General features: G+C 38.2%; 1 protein-coding gene across 4 annotated transcripts; it reads left to right on the forward strand.

The window, feature by feature from the left end:
* Positions 1-716: 716 nt before the first annotated feature.
* On the forward strand, positions 717-15523 carry pspc1 (paraspeckle component 1). 4 transcript variants are annotated; one of them, XM_037091375.1, is made up of 10 exons: positions 717-1210; positions 1827-1976; positions 2093-2244; positions 2671-2766; positions 2883-3079; positions 3546-3630; positions 3897-4002; positions 7791-7848; positions 10514-10650; positions 11160-12371. In XM_037091375.1, the coding sequence occupies exons 1-10, from the start codon at positions 830-832 to the stop codon at positions 11376-11378; spliced, it is 1581 nt and encodes a 526-aa protein (XP_036947270.1). In that variant the 5' UTR covers positions 717-829; the 3' UTR covers positions 11379-12371. The 4 variants fall into 4 exon arrangements, 3 of the variants coding, with proteins under 3 accessions (XP_036947270.1, XP_036947272.1, XP_036947271.1); XR_005073347.1 differs by lacking the exon at positions 7791-7848 and having other exon boundaries at positions 11160-11304; XM_037091377.1 differs by lacking the exons at positions 7791-7848; positions 10514-10650; positions 11160-12371 and adding an exon at positions 14454-15523.
* Positions 15524-17501: the final 1978 nt, after the last annotated feature.

Below are 17501 nucleotides of genomic sequence, written 5' to 3' on the forward strand. Positions count from 1 at the left end.
AATTCAAGAAGCATCTGGACACAGATGTGCTATAATATCTGGACAGATGGCTGGTCCTTCATGGGAGAAGAGCTCTCAGCAGCACCTCAGGAACCTTCACTCCGATCGAATGACAAAAATGTACAACAAAAGCCATTATCTTTGGTAAATATGTATGGGATCAGTCAAAATACATGTTCATGTTGGATAAAAGGGATAAGGGGGCAGTGACAGCTCTCCAGGTTTAGTTTATGTATGGCTCGGAAGCTTTAAAGAATATATGGATCCCTCTATGTTATGCAAAGTATAATAATTCAATGGCATAGTGTGTGTTCTGTGGTTTACATCACTGTGGCACCTGGAAGTTGATTGAAACAAAAATATATGATGTGAAATATTATGTTTGCAATCTATTAACTTGCTGTGGCTTTTTTATTTGGAGAAACAACATCAAGAGCACAACATCAATTGCACACATCAGCCTGCTTCAGAGGAGAAATTCCTGCTTTATTTGTGATTATGTGTGTGTTTGTGTGGCACCCATGCAGGCTATATAGCTTTTGGGCTTGTCACATTTAATAAAGTATAGTTAATTGTGTTAATATTTTGTAAAACATGAATGGTAGCCTATCACTTCGAGATAACCACAAGCCCCCCCCCCCCGAAAAAAAGATCCATATTTCCATATTTTTCTATTTACGCCCCTGGGTAATTCCCAACAGAAAGATGCGCGCGCAACTGTCGCCATCTTTGAAACTCAGGAGGAGGTGTGCACCAACAACCCTGGTCCACAAGCCTTTTCCACAAAGTTTAATTTACATAGCGTTACATAGACTAACTTTGCCCGACCATGGCCAGCCGAGAAATGCAACAGGCCAATATGCAGAACAGTAATTCTCCTCAACCGGCGAAATGCGGGACGGACTCCCCGGCCCCGGAGCATTCACCGGCAAACAAAGACAGCCCAGCGCCGCCGCCACAGCAGTCCCCCACGGCCGAACAGGCGGAAGGAGCCGGGGAAGGAAGCGAGAAAGCCCCGGCAGAAATGACTCTGGATATCACGAGCTTTCGGAAGCCCGGGGAGAAGACGTTCACCCAGCGCTCGCGTCTGTTTATCGGGAACGTCCCGCTGGATATGCCGGAGGAGGACTTCAAAAACATGTTCGCAAAATATGGAAACGTCAACGAGGTTTTCATCAACAGAGACCGCGGCTTCGGCTTCGTTCGCTTGGTATGAAAAAAGTTCTGTTTTATTTATATAAACTGTGCTGTTGTGAGTGTTTCAATGTACTTTACATATCTCATATTACATGTGTTGTTGGTGTCTATGTACGGAATTGTCGTGGCTAACTGGAGCTAGCTTTCTGTTAGCATTAGCACAAAGTATTGATGAACTTGACCCCCATTCATGTAATGTTATATGTTGCATTCAATATTAAGTTATTGTTGTGTGGTTCTTTGTTCAAAAATTAAAGTTCATCACATTACATGTTATAGAACAGGTTAATATGTCCCATGTGTGTATGTGCCAAAGCCATGTGATGGAAATGTGATTTATGACAGTAGGTTTAATGATTTCTTCTACCTTCTCTGGACATTACATCGCCATGTAGTTGCTTCCACACGTTATATACGCAAATAATATGGCGATATACACTCTAACCTATGTTTTACTCATAGTTCATTATTGAAAATAAGCAGTGCAAGGTTTTAGACACAGGTGCAAACCTGGCCAGTCAATCAGTTCTAAGTGAATATTAGTTTTATCCATCAGCCCAAATCAGTGCCATACTGACTGCCCCACTAGAGCATCATCATCCATTTCCTTTTCACCCCTTCTCTTCCAGGAAACCCGGACACTGGCAGAGATTGCTAAAGCTGAGCTGGATGGGACTATTTTGAATAATCGCCCAATCAGAATCCGCTTTGCTACACATGGTGCTGCGCTCACAGTACGCAACTTGTTGCCTGTAGTAACAAATGAGTTGCTGGAACAGGTACGCTGAACATGAGCTTAAACATCTCATGAATGAGATAGTTGTCAGTTTGGATACTTGTGTATGCTGCTTTCTGTGCAGTGATCTTTAACCTGAAATCCACCTTCCTCCATCAGGCGTTTTCTCAGTTTGGGCCGGTGGAACGAGCTGTTGTCGTGACAGATGATCGCGGTCGTCCGACAGGGAGAGGGATTGTGGAGTTTGCTAACAAAGCAGCTGCACGGAAAGCCCTGGAGCGCTGTACAGAGGGAGCGCTTCTGCTCACCACGTAAGGAGGTGGTTTGGAGGGAGAACACAGAGACGGATTGTGTAAAGGTTTTGTGTATGCTAGTTGCATAGTGTAAGAAATTGTGATTCAGCAGGTACCTTCAGAATCTGAGTGGAAAGTCAGCTTCTAGTTGACGCTTATCTGATAGCGAAGGAATATTTATTCCCCAAGTGAAGGGTGAAGGGTTCCTCAAAGGCATTCACATCTAAAATACTGCTTGAAATATGCAAGTTTATGCATTGGTACGGGAGTATTGGTATGGGTACTGATAAGGAAAGGAGGCTTGAGTTACACATCCTTTAGTTTGAGCTACCCAACTGAGAAACAATCTGATCTCAGTCGGTGCCATTTGTCTTTCACTGACAAGTCTTTTTCACACCAACAATCTTTCAGGAGATTTTAATTCAGTGTTCCCTCTTTCATCAGCACACCATGTCCAGCTATTGTGGAGCCTTCAGAGCACTTTGATGATGAAGATGGGCTGCCTGAAAAATTGCTGCCAAAAATACCAAAGTACCACAAGTAAGTGTTATTTTTAGAACATTTCGAGCTTCACCATCACCCATCTGACTCTTTTGTATTGTCGTGTCTTGTTGACTGGTATAGTTTATTATTGTTATACGTGTCTTTCCCACCAGGGAACGAGAGCAACCGCCACATTTTGCTCAGCCGGGCACATTTGAGTTTGAATACGCGTCTCGGTGGAAAGCTCTTCATGAGATGGAGAAACAGCAAAGAGAGCAGGTGGACAAGAACATTAAAGAGGCCAAAGAGAAACTGGAGGCGGAGTTGGAGTCGGCCAAACATGAACATCAGCTCATGTTAATGAGACAAGGTAACAAGCTGTGGCTTTTAGTGTCTGCCTTGAGATCTGCGTTTTTAGATACTGGCCTTAATATGTGTGTTTTTAATGGTTGAATTGTTGCTTGTTGTAGCTGAGGCAAATAAATGTTGTGAAAATCTAAACAATCTAAAGCAGTGGTATCAAACTGATCCAGTAAAGGGCCACGTGGCTGCAGGTTTTCATTCCAACCAAGCAAGAAAACACCTGATCCAAATCAGGTGTGTTCTTGCTTGGTTGGAATGAAAACCTGCAGAACACACCTGATTAAGAACACACCTGATCCAAATCAGGTGTGTTCTTGCTTGGTTGGAATGAAAACCTGCAGCCACATGGCCCTTTACTGGATCAGTTTGACACCACTGATCTAAAGAATGATACAGATAATACTGCTACAAGCGGTATACCTATATGTCCTCCATATCCTTCATACTTATGTTGCCTTCCATGTGTCTTCCAGATCTAATGAGACGTCAGGAGGAGCTGAGGAGGCTCGAGGAGCTTCGCAACCAGGAGCTGCAGAGACGAAAGCAGATAGAGATGAGGTGTGTGTCCTCATGAGTAAACTATTGAGAGGGAGAGGGAGAGAGAGGGAGGGAGAGAGATGTTGTGAATTCAGTTAACATTAGTTACTTTTTTTTTTTTTTTATTCCCATAGTTTAAATTTACTTCAGGCACAAAACATCTAATTTTCAGCTTATTTAGTTTTGTCATGAAGTTGTTACCATTAAGCCATTTTGATGATTTGCTTTCTTTTATGTTATTTAGTATGAATTGATGATTTTGTTTGACTCATCATTGTTCTGTGTAGGCATGAAGAGGAGAGGAGGAGGAGAGAGGAGGAGATGATGAGACACAGAGAACAGGAAGACCTGAGACGCCACCCAGATGGCTTCAAACCAAACTACATGGACAATGTGAGTACAGCTGGAATTAAAAATGCAGTCAAACACACCAGTTACGTTAGCACTTGACAGATACTATAGTATCGTACATTCTCTCTACTCTGAGCATCACCTCAGCACACTTCTCTTCAATACATACATAGAAATCAAAAGAAAATGTAATATTTGCTTGAATATAGCAAACAATTTTAGTGTAAGTGGATCTCAACAGCTTGTATATTGCACGCACATATTGTATATTGCAGTATCTTCTATAAGTTACTGCACCATCTCTTGGGTAATGCGGGTACAATATAGGGTTATGGTAGACTTACAATTAAATAACATGTAAACTGCCAATGGAAGTTAAACTTATTTCACTGAGGCAATGAATGATCTGAGGCAGAGACCATAGTTTTGGGTTACCTTTCTTCTTTTTTATCATTTGCATTTGAGCAGCACTTGAACTGAATTGTGTTGCGTGCAGGGACTTCATATTTCCTCACAGTATTAAGGCATCTCATATCTACTGACAGTATTCTTCATCTTTTTGTGTATTTGTAACGACTGTCCTGTATTTTCATTGTTGTGGTCATTGTATCAAACTACTCTTGAGATAGCACAAACACTCACACTGACTACATGTATTAGAAATATACCTTTTACTTTTATCTCCAAGTTGGATAATAATTAACAACTTTATCTGTTTCGTCGTCTTCTTTTTGAGAACCTTGTTTTTCAAAGCCTATAGATATTAACACGCTTTTTTTATCGTATTGTTCACATGTTGCGTTTTCTTTTGACCACCTTAAATTAAAAGGAATGAACAAATGTAAGTTTATAATTATCGGCGATGAGCTGTGGAACGATACCTCCTCTTTGAAAACATAGCTTTGTGATGCATCAGTGTGAAATATCAAAAAACAAAAGTCTGCATTTTGATCATTATTATACCACCAACACAGTGGAATATATCTTAATGCACAGCGGGTTAACCATGGCTTATGAACCTTAGTCTTATGTGCAGTCTGTTCATCTCCGCTCTATAAATGTCTTTTACTTTATATGTTCTGATGTCACTGTGCACCTTTTATAAATGAAATATAATTGCTTCCTGTAAGTTTTAGGAATATTTAATCATCTTTAGTCAGTTTCATGGACATCTTAAATTGAGTTTGAGCCTTTAATTAAAACAAATGTAGTTTAAGTACAGTATAGATTTCTGGTATTACCAGCTTTATGTGTTGCATTTTATTAGAAGTAAACAAAGACAGGAAGATTGTTTTATATATCAATAGAAACAGACAAATAGGTATTCATTAAATAAGGAAACAAAATCAATTGAGTTTTATGTTTTCCTAATAATCATAGATAGACATGCAGCGCTTCAGTTTGAGTGTCAGTTTAGAGAACACATATCTTTATGACCCTGTTTGGTTTGGCTGCTTTAGTAGGGAACACGATGTAACATATGATGAACTTTTAAAAGCAGCACTTTAAAGGCATGACCAGGCTTGTAAACAAAAGAAGATGACCGGTTTTAAAAGTGCTAATTCATGCAAGCAGATTTTCAGTGATTTATAAAAACAGCGAGAGCCACAATGTGATCTGGAGGTGGAGTGAGTGTCTGTGTGATATGTTGTTGATTAACTTTTCTCTTCAAATCCTTTGCTCTATTTAGAGGTCCTGTTGGAGTCTACATCTTTACAAATTACACCAACAATCAGTCTTACTAACAAACACATGTAGCTTTCTTTAGGATACATGGGAGGCTTCATTTGTATTGTTTCATTATAAACTGAGGGGAGGCTTGTGTGGTGTCATACAGTTGGTGTGCATCGTTATTCATAGAAAAAAACTCCATGGAAGACAAGTAATACACTTACTTTCCTAACTGTAATATTTCACATTCCACATTAGCCTATGTAGTCAGCTTGAAAAATGTATTTAATCTACATTGGTTCATTTTTACAAATATTTATAAGAACAAGAAAGCACAGTTATGCACATATTAAACTAAAAGATGTTAGTTTCCTTTATGTTACTCAAAACTATTTTATACTGAAGTTTGCTGGAAGGATTATTGTCAACAAATTCCAAGCAGTTGTGAGGGAAGACTCTCATAATATAAATGATATCTGCTGCCATCTAGTGCTTAAATGCTCAGCCATCACTGTGCCTGAGCATCCAGAGATGATAAAGGGTTTCTTTACACGTTCAGCACATACACTTAACTTTATTTGTTATAATTGTAACATGTTGGAATTTTAAACAGGTAAGTACAGAAAGAATACAAGGATTGAGCATCACAGTTTTTACAGTAGTTCTTCATATTTTCTCAAACTTTGGTGTGTATTGGATACCCTCTACTGTTGCTGTAACTGTAGAGTTTGGCACACAAAACTTAACTTGTATACCTGACCATGTCACTTATTTAATCTTAATGTATACATGTCATTGCTTTAAAATGAAGAGCATAAATATATTTACACACATCTGCATTTCATCAGTATTGCTTTTAATAAGATGATGACAGATTTACAGATTGTTGATAAAATGTACTTACCCATTATAATGTCTTTTTATAATGCTTTGTGTACAAAATATTCTAAAGTCATTGATATCCAGCTGGTTTCAATGACCTGTGTTAGGCCTTGTCTTGATTTTGCATTGGACATTTTCACTAAAACTTAAGACCCAAAGCAGACTCAATCCAGGTCAGTGAAATCTGTTATTGTTGAATTTGATTCACGCTGTGTGTTTGAAACAGGTTATGTGTTGGTATGTGTGTGAATGAAATGTGTCCCTAACTGTGGTATTGCGAGACAACGAATGAATGAAGAGATAATGACACATCTCTGTTTTGTATGTTTGGGCCCTGACACAGCAAGCTGGCTGATGTGTGTCATTCACCAGCTGAGTTATCAGGCACCATTAACTGTAGCTGTGCCTTTTCTGATGGTTACGTCTGTCAAATCTGCATCTTAGGAGTCACCAATTTAGTGCTTCTTTTTTTTCCCTCCAGCTTTTCTTCCCTCTCAGGCAAAGAGCTTGGACTGACAATACCAGTGCAAACTGAGAATTAAAATGATAGTTTGTACTATATTTGTATTTAAGAGTAAAGCAAAGTTAAAATAGATCAATAGTCACATGGTGTGTGAATTTTATTTTGTCTGTGTGTAGTCAGCAGTTTTCTTTGCTACGCTGAATTAAGGTCTTTGTCGCAATTTGATCTCAACTTTGTGTCCGGGCCCTGTGTGAATGAGTGAATGCAGTGAAGATGTTTGGCATAGCTTTTCATTTTGTTGAGTCTCATAGCTGACAAAAGAAATACTTTGAAGTCAAACCACATTTAAAAAAAAATACATCACGATTACATGATTCAATAGCCAAAAGCCTATTTTAAATGGTCATTTTAAAAAAAAAATGGTTTACTTGCCCACTTCCAAACAGTTTTTGATTTGATGTAGGCTCATTTTTCACTGTGATGTTAGTACACCTGTCTGTGACCAGTAAATCTACAGACGAGCAGGTGGATGGTTGCTCTTCCTTGCTAGAATTTAAACTGAGGCAAGGAAGCATTGAAGCTTGACCACCATTTTTATAAATAAGAAAGAAATGATAATGACATTCCTGAAGATACATGGCCATTGTGCAGAAAATCAATACCTTTTGTAGAGTTTTTAAGTTTTTTTTTGTTTGTTTGTTTTTAATATATAGTGTTAGTGCTCGTAGAGCATTTTTACAGTAGGCTATTGACTGAAGATTTGGACTTTGGACAGCAGAGTTTTGTTCTGAAGGCTCTTCTTCACTTCTTGCAGAGAGAACAGGAAATGAGAGTGGGTGAGCTGGGCCCTCGTGGAGCCATTAATATGGGAGGTACGGGCATGACTGTGTAAAGTATGGTTGATATAGAACCAGATCAAGTGGCGATGATACGTCAGTTATAACTGCCTTAATGTCATTTATCACTAATAATTGTCCTGCATCCCAAATGGCTCCGTTTCAGCAAAATGTGTTGACAATTTTTGAATCGTGATAATTATGACATACTTTGACACCCATCAAAGTGTCAAAGGGTGCCACTTGGAATGCAGTGCAAAGTACAAACGGGCATAATACACCACATTAAAACAAAATGTCTCTTCTAACAGAATATATACAATGTACTGAACAGGGCTGTCTTTGTTGGGGGGACCTTTTATAGTTTGAGAAGTATTTCGTCTCTGAGCTCTCATCCTCAAATATATGCAGATTAAAAATACAGTTGTATACTATGGCATACAGTGATAAACATGTTGAACATACATAATTTGGGTATTATATTTATTAAGCCAATTTACCTTGGAGTATGTCTTTAGACTGCATTTTAAAAAAGAATCCTTTAGGCCATAGAAATTATTTTGCACTTTTATCATGTCAAGAAGTATAGACAAACATCTGTAGACTTGGATTAATAAATGAAAACTGTTCTCCACAAAGTACATGTTGATCTGCTGTGATTCAGGATGAGGGGCTAGGGACAAAGTTTAAGCATGGAGCAGACTGATTGAGGTTCATGGTGTGTCTTTATCATACAAAGAATGACCTAGGATTGCACATCATCTCTACAAAAAAACTGCCATGTTTGAATGATGTGGTTTTTTTTGTGGGGGGGGGGGGGGGTGATGTTTTTTCTCACTTAAATCTTTGTCATGGCTGTTCTGCAAATATTAAGTGTTCTGTGTGTGTGTGAGAGAGATTTAGGTCCTGTAATTGCACATACATACTCTGTGTTGGAAAATTGTAATTAGTTTCCATCCAAATGTAGTGTAAAGTTTTCATGAAATTTCCAGAAAATTTGAAAAAGAAAATGCAAATCAATCCACATTTCCATCCACCACTAGGAAAGAGGAAAGAACAAGCTGATGTATTTAATAAAAAAAAAGAAAAAAAAAAAGCACCAGACAAATCACACAAATCTAAAATGGTTTTGAAAACATTATGGCATTTCTGCTTGTTCTCCTCATCCTTCCACAGACCTCTTCAGTGGAGCAGAGTCCTCAAGGGGTCTTTAAATGCAGAGACGGTTATTTCAGCTCCTAAGAGTCTCTCAATCAAAATAATGAAAAGAAAAAAGAGACATGGTTTGATGACAGGTCGTAGCGTGAGATCATGGGACTGGTCTTCGTTGTTAAACAACCACTACTGCATGCATGTTGTTGAAAAGAATGTGGGCTAAATCATTTATTCAATCAGTAATATATAAATTACATTGTGATCTTTATGTGCAGTTAAAGTTTACAAACACTGACTTTGGAGTGTTCATGCATTATTTCTAATGCTAACCATGTAGCCACATTAGCTGAAATGGCTCGCTTTGTGTTTTAATAAGCTGCTTTTGTTGGGGTACATTTATTTGTAGTAGTTGGTTACCAGATAAAACGATATAAAAAGAAACGGTCCATGGCTGCTATAAATTGTTACTGTTATTATTGGCTTTATATACATGTGTGCTATTGGTTGGGCATTTGTTACAGAGGGGGAGATTTGGTCGCAATCAAAAATCCCCATATCTGCAACTTGGGAATTTAACAACTACTACTTGTCGTTGGTGTGTGAGTGCTGAGGAGTTTGCTGTCTGGGGTTGTATTTGATTGGGTGAGGACCTGTGACGTCAGGTTTGACAGCTTTTTGGAATGGTCAAACAACAACCATGTATACCAAGTTGATGTGCAATCCAAGGTTTAGTCAGTGTACGATCTGGGCGTGGGCACTTGGCCTCAAAGTTTAGGTTTAAAAGTGAGAACCTCTCAGTGTGTTAACCACAAAACCTACTGTCTTTGTAAATTCTTCCTCTGTAATATAACTTTTATTGTGTACTTTAATATTATATACCGCTCGCTCAACGCTTTAAATTAACATTGGTTTTTGGTTGTGTTGGTGTAATATTTAAATGAATGAACAAGGCATTACTTGATTATACAGTTGCTTTGTATCGGCCTTACATAAAACTAATGTGAAGTATGCTATTGATGGTTTTGAGATGAGTGGCAAAGCTGTTCCAGTTATAAATGTTAGTTAAGGCCGGCCCAAATACCTCGAAGCTTCCACCATGGCCATGTTATGAATCCACTGATAAAGGTTTTATTTCTCTTCCAAAACGTTTTTTGATAAGTCTGCACATAGCATTGACAAGCGTGTGCTCGACCCATCCTAGGTAAGGCATCAGTACTTAGCCTGATTTTTAAAACTTGGAGGTGGGAATCTTTGTTACAGCCGCTGCAAAGTTTTGAAGTACATACTACCCACCTCCCCTGAAGCTTCGACTGTTGCCAGGAAATTCTCACTGGAGCTTCGAAGCTTCAAAAATGTTATTCGGGACAGCCCTAATGTTAGTCTTCATCATTTGATGAATCATATTAGCTGTTGACCAAAAGCCAATGTTAATGTTTACTTTTAAGTCATTGAGATTAGCTCTAGTGTCTACAATTCTTGCGGGGCGTTGGGTACATTTCACTCACCCACCAAATGACACACCAATGCTCCGTTGTTTTGCGTGTAGATGGCTTTAACCAGGCCTCTCCGGGGCCCAGTGGTAACCAGGGTCAAATGATGGGCATGAGTGGAAGGGGAGGAGCTGCTGGCCCAGAGGGAACGACAAATATGGGGACACCGTTGATGTCAGAGAATGGAGCCATGGTAATGTATCAGGAAAAATAAGCTTATCTCTCAATGAGTAAATAATTGAAATTCAGGCCATTTTCTTTATAGAATATACTACAATAACACTTCTGGAAGCAGTATATTGCCTCAGGTTGTTCTAAAAAATAGAAAACTATGATTTGGCTTCTACGATACGATAAAAGTTATGATTGACTTTTACAATAAGCTTACCTGATAAACATTGTTTTGAAGTAAAAAATACTTCATCAAGTTTTGAGTGACTTGAAAATTGACCTGAAAACTCTATTTTTAACTAAAAGTCTCATTCCTCTCTCTCCCTTTGTCTGCTCTGCTCCACAAACCTTTTACTCTCGGATGGCGACACTTGGATCAAACATAACCCTGACTGATGAACTTTGAAAACCCCATCACTTTTTATGGGAACACTGTATTTGTGTCTGACCCCCAAACTTTTTTCCGATACAATTGTTATGATCTTGCAACATTCTGGTCTTTTTTGCAATGCCGACCCCATAATATCACAGCGAAATGATCGATACCCGCCAGGTGGATCAATGGGGGGGCGACCAGAAGTTGAGTCCCCAAAGCAGCAGCAGCAGCCGCCACAGCAACCACAACAGCAACAACAACAGCCACAGCAGCCACCATTGGGCCCTCCAGGTGGACCTGCTCCAGGATTTGGCAGGGGGAATCCGATTGGGGGAGTATTTGATGGGCCAAATAACAAGCGACGCAGATACTAATTACACTCTGATCATGGACACACAGTGCTAATAGGTCTTTGTTACTGCCGCGTCCCGATAATTTATTTTTCTGTGTTACGTTGACTAACGTTCTCCTCCGTGACTTGGACAAGTTCGCTGACATAATCAGGCCGATTTTTACGGGACGTTTTATGTTTTTTTGTTTTTGTTTTTTTACACTTTTCTGCAACACAAGTGGTCACAGAGGGGGATACACTTTGGAACTGATTGAGTACAGGAAAATGGGTTTTTATCTGCAATGTTTATAAATACTATTTTTCTTGGCATGTATTTCTCCTCTGTTTTTCCACAATGGAAGGGGTTGCCCTTTTGGTGTGTTGGAATTTTGCAGACAAGTTTCATAGCATGATGAGGACGGCCTTGTAGCTTGACAACTTCTAACTGCTGTAGTCTTGGATACAGTTTATTAAGCTGCTGTAGGGGAGTGACACATTAAAAAAATATTAATTACATTGGACAAACTATAAAAGTAAAAAAAAAAAAAACAACAAAGGTTCGGGTAGTAAACAATCTTATTAACTACATTCGTTCATCTTTGCCTGAGTTTGTTTTTTCCTCCGTTTTTAAGCATTCCCTTACTCGACTGTTGCTAATTAGATGTTCAATCTTAAGGCAAGTGAATGTTTCTACAACTTCAGTGCTTCCTGTATTTGATGGTTACGAGAAATAAAGAAGTTGTTCAAAGTTCTGTCTCATAGTGATTGAAAGAATTGTTCTTTTCTCTCTAAACTCGGCAAGAAGCAAAATCTAATCTGCTGAACAACTTCAACCACCCACCAGCCCGTATTCTGTAACCTTGTTGTATGTTGTATACTTCCTGTACAATTCTGATCTGGGATTGCTGAATGGCTTTTGGTTATAAAAAATTTTGGAACTCTCATTTGTTATTTACTAACATAGTGCACTGTATATTGCTGTATTCTTTTTTTATGGAAATACATTTGATATTTTAATAAGACTGTATGTATATGTTGTAACAGTCTTGGGAGAATATGCTTTAACATACAATCATCCAAAAGATGAACAAAATGCTTCTAAACTCACTTTGATAGACCAGCGTCATGTGATACACACCTGCCCAAAATACATTTTCCCATGAGCTTGGATTGCCAAAGAAGTGGCTGTAAAACTTTGGATTTATCCAATTATTCATTTTAGAGGCATCGCAATAATGCAATATTCATGATAACCGTGATATTGTGATTATTGAAATATCGATATTGTTTTAAATAGACATGATAATATGTGAATAATCCAGTGAAGAATTTTGCTGGAATTTGATCAGTTTGGTCCGATAACATTCGGAAAGTCTAGAAAAGACAAACAATTCAATCCTTAAATCCCCATTCAAGTTAGTAACTGCCTAAACTGCAGTGAGCTGGCTCGGCCATAGGATTTCTCCAGAGCACATGCTCTGTGGGCCACACAATGCAGAAGCTATGTGGGTAATTCGAGGAAAGAGGAACATTTTTGTCTTCATGTGGCTCTGAGCAGTTTTAGTAGGATAGAATCGGGCCTTGACTATAAATATGTTCAACCTATCGATGACACACTTGAAAAACATTTTACATGCCAGCTTAAGGCCCTACAGGTCAGATCTGCTTCACTAATCTTCAGACAAAAACAATACGTTAAATGCTTTCTGGTGGTGAAAATTGAAGAAAATATATCTCCATAGATTTTGTGTGAGTGTCCAGATATCTTTGCTGTGTGTGTGTGCATAAATCAAACATCCTGTGAATGTTGCATCAGTTACAAAACAAACAGTGGTCCTGGCTCTGTGTGCTCTCTGCGTTTGGATCTGGGAACTGTGATAAACCCTGACCAGGTGTCACGGAATCTAAAGAATAGTTTTATACCAGGTAAATAAGTTTGATTTTCTTCTCTCTTGTATCTTTGCATTGTAAAACACGCACACACAAAGTACTTCTGCATATTACTATCTTCTGTATAATATGCACTTCTGTATTTATCAAGTTTATGTGACAAATACTGTGTTTCTGTCACCAGTTGGTAATCAAGAGTAAATCATCCCTTTTGCATAAACATACTAACAGTGCCCAGTTTTACCACAACTACTGTGAATCAGACTTTGCAAAGAGGTTCAGCAGGCCAATATTGGACGAGTATGTATGTGAAATGATAAATATTTTTTGTTTTTAAGGATTTTGTTACAAGAAATATTGGGACAGTTTTTATACTAGAGACAGAGATATACATAAATTAGTAAACTGGGGTCTCATCACAATCATTTAAAAGCTCATGAGTTATTTGGGCTGTAAAGGCAGTTTGTAGATTTAATCCATTGGCAAGTTTACAGTTTTATTTGGTGAATTTTAGGGAGATAGAACCATGACATAACATTAAAAATAAATGTGTTTGAAATTAATGCTACACTTGGTTGATGGATGTTGCTGGACAGAAATTGTGTATTTTCAGCAGGAAAGTATTCCAGACACTTTACTTTTATGTCAAACACCTGGAGAATTTTGATTTAGTCACTGTGATATGTTGTTATTTAATGTGGTTGGCTAACAAACAAGCTGTCCTATGACGAGAATGATCATATATAACTTACTGATATAACTCAAGTCAGCCAGGGGACAGCATGTGGTTACCATGGAAATGACTGAAACATTACACTGCAACATTGATTGAAACTGTTGCAAGCTGCTTTAATTTCTGTGGAGCGACACTAATCGGAGGTGTCAAGCGCCCAAACATAAAACATCATTGATTTCTGTCTCGGAGTGTTGCTGGTATATTTTTAGGAATCAGAGGGTAAAAGACTCGATAGGCCAGCGGGGGGTACAAAGATCCAGATCTGCCAGCTGAGGTGTATTTAGATTAAATGAAGAGTGTCTGAAAGATGCGCCATTTGATGAGCCAGTTTCTGATTAATTTGGCACTGTAGAGTTCACTTGTCCACTCTCATATAGTTCATCCCCGTCTCCCACACATACTTCAGAGGCTACATAGAAAGTACACATTTAGTCGTCTGCTGTGTGTTGCAGAATATTGGTTCTGAATTGTCTTCTTTTTCATCTCTCATAGGTCCCGATTGTGTACTGCGCCCAATGAACGAATAGGTAAATCCCAACACACACACACACACACACGCTTATAGAGTCTGTACACAGGCATGAACATGTTTTATCCCAGTAAGGACTGGGATGAGAGTCTGCAACTCTGTATATCCATTATATTATATTTGAAATGTTACTGATGTACTGGTAAATATTTTTGATGATAAACATATTTTCAATACAGCCCCAAAAAGATTATGTGTGTGTGTGTGTGTGTAAATGTATTGTTTCTTCCTCCTGTCATTATTATAACAATTTTAATTTGGCCACATACATAGGTTGAAATAAGAGCAGGAAGACTACTTTTAGGTCATAAATTAAATACAACGAAATACGCAAGTACAATTAACCGCACAGAGATTTGAAAAAAAGATGACAGAATGCAAAAAAGTTTGAATGTATTTGAATCTATTTATTTCCTGAGAGTAACAATTTCATCCTCTCGTTTTCAGTCTTTCCATAGTTAGTAAGTCATGTTTTCCAAAGGCTGTAGCTGACAGTGTCTGAGAATAAGCTGACATCTAGCTTTGAATAATTAAAAAAAACAAAAACAAAAAATACAAGATCTGTAGGAGGTTGAATCACTGTTACACAAACCTTCTGGCAGATCTTGGAAATGAGAAAGAAAGACATTTGTTTGGATGATAACAGATATATTTCAGAATGTCAGGTCATCGTGCATATACAGTGACTTTACTTGAGAAAAGTGACAGACGGTGAGTAGGCTCTGACGCGTCTGTCTGTGGAAGTCAAGGACAGTCCCGAGGACTTGTTTCGTTACATTTGTGATGCATGAAGTCACAACAAAGTGGAGATTGTTCTGTCTGCAGTCAATTAATAGTAGCTGTAGCTTTAATTTACCGCCATTATTTAATTTACAGAATTTCAGAGCTGTTGCCTCAGTCTTTAAAACTTCAACCCTTCACTGACGAAGAGGGTGTGATTGAGGTTAAGGTGAATAATATTACACAACATAGATTTACAGTAATATTAATTATTTTCAGTTTGTCCAGTGTGTGATTGTGCAGGTAGGTTTTCATTAATGTGTTGTATCTTCTTTGAATAAAGATGATTTATAAAACCAAAGTGTTGTTGATGCCTCTCTTGTCTGATGACCTTTTTGATTTTCACTGTTGTTTGAAATATTTATGTGCAGTCATAAATCAGAAGGCGATCCCAGACTGATTATATAACCCCCTTAATTTGAGTTAAAGGTGCAATCTGTGAAATAGCAGATTGTTGAGTCTCATTCTCAATCACTTTTATGAAACTGTAGTTTCTGTTGAGTCATACTGTATAGAAATGTTTTTTCCTGTCCCTATTAAAACTAAAACCATAAATTAGATTAGATGTCACTGTCAACTAAATTAGAACCTCAAACATTTAATCTGTTAATTAGGTCATGTCTGCAGTTGATGTACAAAGATAATTGTTGTATTGTGGCGGGATTGTTGACAGACTTTGTGGTCTGTTTGTAGTGAAACAGGACAATAAGGAAGTGTTGTTTCATACATGTGTTCAGGAGATATAAACTACAGTATTGGGGCCACAGGCAGTGTTGGTGATGGTTATTGATCCACGGTTGAGATCACCGTCCATCCCATTTATTTTATTGGCATTTCATCTTTCAAACTCACCAGGCCAAGTGAATGAGTATAAATGACAGGTCACACTGAGATGTGAAGGGTCTCTCTTGTCTCTGACCTCTGGGATTAATTCAAAGCACACTGACTGATGTTTTTAGGGTGGAAAAAGTGTGTTTGTAGCAGGAAAGGTTGGCCGCCAGTGAGGAGGGGTGTGTTGCTTTTCTTTGCCATGCCCAAGGCTGTTCATTATCAACAGGAGGGAAGGTAATCATTGGAGTGATCCAGTTTTTAACGGGGCTGATTGTGGCCAATTTGGGGAATGAATACTCAGTGTCTCTGTTCTTCACTTTGTGCCCTGGTTCTTCTTTAGCCCAGTTTGTGGCCCACTTTTGTTTCCAGAATCCAGACAATCGATTTTGGGGCAATTGTCATTTGTACATGTGCGTCACGATTTCCTCCCTTCATTTAGCCAGGTGTTTACTTGTATTTATTACTCTATGTATAGAAATTTAGATTAACATCATTATTCTCTTTTTTTTCAAACTTCTTCGGAAGATTATCTGCTTTTTCGTTGGAGTTAATTGAAGGAGAGTAACTTGATGTAAGGTTGGGATGTGCCCTACATTACAACCTTATGGCCTAGATAGCAGTGAGTACTATTCGCGACTGTTTCCCAGAGACGCTGGAATCTAATAATGTGGCTTCAGACTGATGGAGAGCCTGCAGCTACTGTACTGACAGTGAGCACCAGACTCGCGCTTTTGACCCATAATCTAATAATAATGTATGTCTGTTGGATCTAAACATATTCTGTTAGTGTCGGACATGTTCCCAGGATTCCTTCGTCTGTTTATGTGCACTGATGACATCCGCCTACTCTCCAGTTGTTTGTGCTCCAACAGACTCCGATGCTGTAAATAGTAAATGGCTAAGGACTGGACTTGAGTAAATGCACTTGGTTACCTTTCACCAGTGTCCCAGAGATGATCTTTGTGTTAAAGTTAACAATATTTTCTTGCTTGTACCTTTGAGCCCTGTTGTTGTTGTTGGCTTTAAAAGCCATTGGGTTTTGCCCATGTGTGTTTTACATTGTGACCTGAGAAGTTTTTTGTTATTGTTAAGTATCACAAACTTATCTCTTTATAACAAGTTTGTAGTCAATAACAGTGACAATGTGAAACATTTGATGGAAATATATTTGATAATTGATTGTTAAAACATAAAATGTTTCACATAATCTTTTAAGTGATTGTTAAAATATAAGATGTGTCACATTAATATTTGTTTTAATATTATTTATTTTTGCCACAGCCCAATAAAGATATTTTTATTATATTATAACATTGAACATTTCCTGTTCTAACTCTGTTAGTCAGTTGTATATTGTTCTAACAACCAAAGTTTATTGTGTGTATTTTTTTTAATAACAC

Source organism: Acanthopagrus latus, chromosome 24, assembly GCF_904848185.1.
Source record: "Acanthopagrus latus isolate v.2019 chromosome 24, fAcaLat1.1, whole genome shotgun sequence".
Lineage (NCBI taxonomy): Eukaryota > Metazoa > Chordata > Actinopteri > Spariformes > Sparidae > Acanthopagrus > Acanthopagrus latus.

Excerpts from the sequence above, each read along its gene's own strand:
- pspc1 (XM_037091375.1), top strand. The coding sequence starts at position 830 with ATGGCCAGCCGAGAAATGCAACAGGCCAATATGCAGAACAGTAATTCT. Across the intron at positions 1,211-1,826 it reads GCTTCGGCTTCGTTCGCTTG|GAAACCCGGACACTGGCAGA; the intron begins GTATGAAAAAAG and ends CTTCTCTTCCAG. Across the intron at positions 3,631-3,896 it reads CGAAAGCAGATAGAGATGAG|GCATGAAGAGGAGAGGAGGA; the intron begins GTGTGTGTCCTC and ends TGTTCTGTGTAG.